The sequence below is a fragment of the Anguilla rostrata genome, unplaced genomic scaffold, assembly GCF_018555375.3.
Source record: "Anguilla rostrata isolate EN2019 unplaced genomic scaffold, ASM1855537v3 scaf0801, whole genome shotgun sequence".
Lineage (NCBI taxonomy): Eukaryota > Metazoa > Chordata > Actinopteri > Anguilliformes > Anguillidae > Anguilla > Anguilla rostrata.
In genome coordinates, this window is record NW_026986216.1 from 1 (window position 1) to 5,676 (window position 5,676).

General features: G+C 43.3%; 1 protein-coding gene and 1 long non-coding RNA gene across 2 annotated transcripts; one reads left to right on the top strand and one right to left on the bottom strand.

The window, feature by feature from the left end:
- The first annotated feature begins 2,585 nt into the window (after window positions 1-2,585).
- Window positions 2,586-5,558, top strand: LOC135246719 (uncharacterized). The gene is made up of 2 exons (XR_010327874.1): window positions 2,586-3,546; window positions 5,097-5,558. It is a non-coding gene; the product is annotated as an uncharacterized LOC135246719 (long non-coding RNA).
- LOC135246720 (C-C chemokine receptor type 5-like) lies at window positions 3,540-4,671 on the bottom strand. Its single transcript, XM_064320047.1, has 2 exons — window positions 4,650-4,671; window positions 3,540-4,198 (listed from the first exon to the last, which is right to left on the bottom strand). The coding sequence occupies exons 1-2, from the start codon at window positions 4,669-4,671 to the stop codon at window positions 3,621-3,623; spliced, it is 600 nt and encodes a 199-aa protein (XP_064176117.1). The 3' UTR covers window positions 3,540-3,620.
- Window positions 5,559-5,676: the final 118 nt, after the last annotated feature.

Genomic DNA, 5,676 nt, shown 5'->3' on the forward strand with positions numbered 1-5,676 from the left:
CCAATCTTTACTGATGAGACATTACAAACAATGAAATAGAGTACATGCAGAATATATATATATATATTTAAAATGTCATTATATTATAATAATAATAATAATAATAATAATAATAATAATAATACTTATTTGCAATGTTTTAACAATGGTACATCTTAAAGGAAGAGTATATTGCTGAAAATATGGACATATATTATTATTATTATTATATAATAAAGTATTTGTAATATTTTAACAATGGTACATTTTAATGGAATAGTATATTGCTGAAAATATGGACATATATTATTATTATTATTATTTAAACGACATGAAATTGCATGAAAACGGATATTATGTCATACAAATCTAGTAAAATTTCATTAACTGTATGTGATGAAAACATTGCTCTTACATGCATTTGAAAATGAATATATGAATATGAATATGTAAGAAGCTGAATGATCAGAAATGAACTCCTTACCTGTAGCATGGCAATACATACAAAGCGTTTGTTCAGGCACAGATCACACCCACAGATTTCGAGGGAGAGTGTCTGAACTCCGACACTCGTGCTAGTCCCTTTATGGCCGCCTCTTCAGACAAGCTCTACCCCCCAGGATGAGTGACAGCTGTCCGTCCACCAGTCACAGGCGGAGAGTCCAGCTGCCCTGCACCGCCATTTCACGATTCCAAGAGTGCTGTAACTGTGCAGATTGTGCAGCCCTAGATTCTTCCAACATTCGTACGCTTCTAAAACAATTCTAGCATTTCAAAAATAATAAGATATTTACAGACAATTATATTGAAACTGTACTTTTTAAACAAGACACCACAGGCCACCACAGGTGTGTATGTATATATATATATTTTTAAAACAGTTATAGGAAGTGAAATGGAATTGCACTCTGTTTGACTCAAATGGGTAACATCCCCAGAAAGAAACCTTTCAGTGACTACTCAGTAAAATCTTATGATTGTCCCATCTTGTATTTCCATGGACTAAGCTTAAATGAAGCAAGACATTCGTACAATTTACAATACTAATGTTATATTCATAATTTTGGAAGAAATGCAGTGCCACAAATGCAATTGTCTAGACAAAAAATCAAAAATGAATTTGCACTTTTTTAGTTTGCAATGAAATACTGAGATGTTGCATATATACATCAGGTTAAACTATATTCTGGATCAAAAACGTCTTGACCACAAGTTCATAAAATCTAAGGGTGGATATGTAGAACTACTATAGATTTATGAAGCAAAAACTAAGCAGTGTACCCAGCATCTCCAAATCTATCCAAAATGTCTGAATGATGCATTGCTGTAAATCACAACATATTCACGTATTTCACTACAAATCAACTGTTTTGACTCAAGAAACTCACTGTTGCATCATTTTCAGGTGGGAATTACAAGCTTTCCATCAGTACAGTGGTCTAAAATATCTAGGGTTCCAGAAACATATACAAAATCTCTATGAAAAAGAATAAAATGGTTTTTGTCCATTATAAAGCATATAAATGAGCCCCTTATGAAGGTTTAAGATGGAACATTGCTATCAGATTAAAAATAATGCAAAAATATTGTCACACAATGCAGTACAGTACCTAAATGTGTAACAATTAACTCTTGTATGTATTTCTATACTCTGTACTCTTGTATGTTTTCTTGTATGGGGATGGGACGACAATTTTTAACCATCACGTTTTGGCAATGTTCCAACTCTCACGTCATCACTGCTGCATGCTTCACAAAAATTATTACACTACTAACTAACGCTTATATTACAGTGTGAAATATCCACATTATACCATACCATTAACCTATTTAAAGACAGCGATGTCTATCAGCAAACATATGACTTAGCTATGTCCAGAAGTCCTCAATAATAATAGTATTTTCCAAGAAATTACGAAATATTGTTAAGCACGTTTCGTTAGGTGCAGCGTCTTTTACTGCTACCACAGAGTGTGCGTAAGTGAATGCGATGATAAGAAAATATTTGGTTACGCTGACCTAAAAAACGCTATTCCAAAAGTAAAATTATACTTATACTCTCACCTGAATAAATTAATTGTCAATCAAGCCAGACTGTACTATAAAGGGCGACAACGCTATAAACAACATGTGCGGTATTATGCACAGCTATTTCTGAAGGTACCCAGGCATCACAAAAGCACATATATTACACAAACGGATTGTCTAAGACAATATATGAGCACTCAGTCTCAAAAGGGACATCTCTACATGTAAAACCAACGGTAAGGTTGCATATTTATTCAATATTTAGTCCCAGATATTGACTGTAGAATTACATGGTATCATTTTTTAAAACTTTTTCTCGTTTATTTCGTTATTCAGTGAGCATTCACTGCTGTATTGGCATATCTTAGGGCTATTTTCGGGTTTGTGCCCCCAGTCGACAGGCAGTGTCCTGCCACCCAGGGGAAATCCTGACCACCGCCCACCATCACCAAGGATGTGAAAGCAGTTGTTTGTGCAAACAGTGAGTCACTCATTTCTCTTTTGCACGCCTTGTCCTGAGACAGATAAGAATGTGTGAACCCACCCCCCCACCCCACACCCCCCCCCCCTCCCCCCGCCCCCGCTGAGGCAGAGGAAAGCAGCATCCAGAAGACTGCGGGTTAGTGCAGACGACTGCCACCCTCTTACCTGAGTTACTATCCCCGGCCAAATGTGTATTTTGAAAGCGTTCACTCTTTTTTTAGGCTTATAGGGGCTTCTAAAAATTTAGGCTCATAAAAATTTGAAGGTCTCTGGTAATTTGCAAATAAAACATTTGAGCAACCAAAACTGTGAAGTCATAGACAAGAACACTGGTGAAGTAAAAAAAACTGTCAGTGATCTACCAGAATTTTATTGATATCTAATGGGTTAGTATTACAAATAATAATAATCATTATTAAATAATTATGCAGTATAATTACTGGACCCAGGACTGTGTTGTATAACTAATCAAAGTAATAAAGATAAACAAATGAAAGAAGAGGGCAGGAGAGGGGGTGCAAGCCCCAAACCCCCCAGAGCCCATGCCCACCATCCCACAGCCCGGCCAACAAAATAAATGCCTAATAAAATAAAATAAAATAAACCTGATGAAAATACACAAACGAAGCAACCTCCCCCCCCAGCTCCCTCCACGCCGAGGTACGTCCCACGCACTCCTAAGCCAAGGATTTCAGTTCCATACCCGGGTTGATTTTGGGAGTAGCCACAGATCCTTCCCCGTCTGTCACCCCCTCCTTCCAGAGGCTGTTAGAACTGTTATGGACGGTGCCACGCCCCACCCCTGACCCCACCCCCGCCCCCTCAGTGGCAGCTCCAGGTTGCCGCGGGCAACAGCAGAGGAACACCTTGGCGAGGTGGGCCCTGAACCTGTGGGTGAAGGCGTACAGGATGGGGTTGAGGCAGCAGTGGCAGTAGGCCAGGACGCGGGTGCAGGCCAGCGCCAGGTCCATCCTCGCCCGGGAGTCACAGGATCCGGGCATAGCAGTACGCCACCACGGCCAGCGGCAGCAGGAACAGCAGGCCCACCTGCAGGAGGTAGGCCGTCCGCTCCCCCTGGGGGCTAAAGGCTGCCGCCTCGCACTCGAACCGCCCGGGCTCCACTTCCTCGGTCACCGTGGCGACCGGCCGTGCACCACGGTCACGTAGCGGTCCACGGTCAGCGCGGTCAGGAACATCAGCCCGCAGTACAGGCCCACGAAGTAGGCACCGACCAGGACCCTGCAGAGGGCGGGGCCAAAGACCCAGTGGGACAGGTGATAGGTGCTCCAGAAGGGCAGCGTGGTGGCGAGCAGTAGGTCGGACGCGGCCATGTTCAGCACCAGCAGGCTGGTCACCTGCCTCAGGTCCTCGTGCCTCAGCAGCACGTAGAGCAGAAGGACGTTCCCGCTCACGCCCATGCAGAAGATGGCCACGAAACTGGCGGCCGTCGCCACAGCGATCGAAGAGGGAGGGTCCTCGCACAAGTACACCAGCCCAGTCTCATAATCGTCATACGTTGCGTTTGGCTCGACGTCAAAGCCACCATTGGCTAAATACGCGTCCTTTCCGTAGCCCCGCCCCTGGAAATATAACGAGCGCCGTGCGGCTCCAGAAGCAATGCTGGTTTTCCTCCCGCAAGCTGAAGCCCTTCGCCTCCCCGAGTTCAGCCTAAAAGCGACGAGGCACAGGCTGCTCGACGCTCGTCTCGCTGTGAGATTTTCAGGGAAAACAGAAGCTGCGGATTACTCCCTTCCTCTTGTTCAGCTTTTCACCGCTCTCTTGTGCTCTGTCACTTCCTTAACAAGAATACTGGAAAATTCCAAGAACGTTTAAATAGTGTGTCTCAGTGTGCAGATTCGTATAGTCACAGACTGCTTTTTGTCTTTGTTTTTGAACATCATTAAAAAAAATAAAAAATTCTTCTTCTTCTTCTTCTTCTTCTTCTTCTTCTTCTTCTTCTTCTTCTTCTTCTTCTTCTTCTTCTTCTTCTTCTTCTTCTTCTTCTTCTTCTTCTTCTTCTTCTTCTTCTTCTTCTTCTTCTTCTTCTTCTTCTTCTTCTTCTTCTTCTTCTTCTTCTTCTTCTTCGGCCACCAGCCAGCGACTCAAAGCAATTTACAGTGATGAGGGGGAAACTCCACCACCAACGTTGAATCAACCACCTGGTTGATGCACGGCAGCCATTTTGCTGGTGGGGCGGTGGGGGTTTGTTGGAGTCTGTCAAGCAGGGGGGAGGGGTGGGAGCAATTTGGACTCTCCAGTTTTCCTAACCTGCGTGTGTGTGTGTATGTGTGTACTTGTGTGTGTGCATGCGTGTGTGTACTTGTGTGTGGGCATGCGTGTGTTCTTGTGTGTGTGCATGTGTGTGTGCTTGTGTGCTTGTGTGCTTGTGTGTGTGCATGCGTGTGTGCATGTGTGTGCTTGTGTGCGTGCATGCGTGTGTGAGTGGGCAGAATTGGCAGTCTTCACCCAGACTGCACCGGTTTAAAAAAAAGATGGCTGGCGCTACTCAGTTTTGTCCGTGTCCCTTCCTCCCCCTGCTGGTAGGTTGATTCATTACAATTACGTTCACATTTATCCCGTCTGTGTTGTCTCTCTGACCTGAGCAGTGCCCTGTAGAAGCACTTTGGCTGCGTGTCGATGCCCATGCTGAGGTTCTAGCTGCTGCTTCACAGCACAACTCGCTCTACCAGCTCTGAATAGCAGATGGCGCTGTGGTACAGACAGACGTGCGGATTGTGGCTTCGGAAACTCTGCCTCAGCCTCGACTCAGCACAGCTCGATGAACAGGTGATTACTGGCTTAACGCTTAAAAATTAGCTATCCTGAGGAGCACAAACAGAAATGCTGAAGAAATAACTTTATTAGCCAAATGAATAAAGTTCATAGTTGGTGCATTGAATGGAGGTTCAGAATTTACCTAACTACAACTATGGCAGCCAGGGTTGTATTTTAGAAAAGGACACGCACACACTGTACATACAAAAATACATATTATTAGCACTGATAATTTGATGACATGAAATGTTATACATTTTTTTAAATGCAAAAATTAAAAAAGATCCTAGTGATCTGATGCATTGTCTTTGATGTGAAAATACTTATTTTTTTCCGACCACACTGGAATGACATGTCAGCCTCACAGGAAACGTTGCAACCGCCAACACATCCGTTCAAATTTTATCTTGG

Excerpts from the sequence above, each read along its gene's own strand:
- LOC135246720 (XM_064320047.1), bottom strand. The coding sequence starts at position 4,671 with ATGGCTGCCGTGCATCAACCAG. Across the intron at positions 4,199-4,649 it reads GGCTGCCGTGCATCAACCAG|CGAGACGAGCGTCGAGCAGC; the intron begins GTGGTTGATTCA and ends AAAATCTCACAG.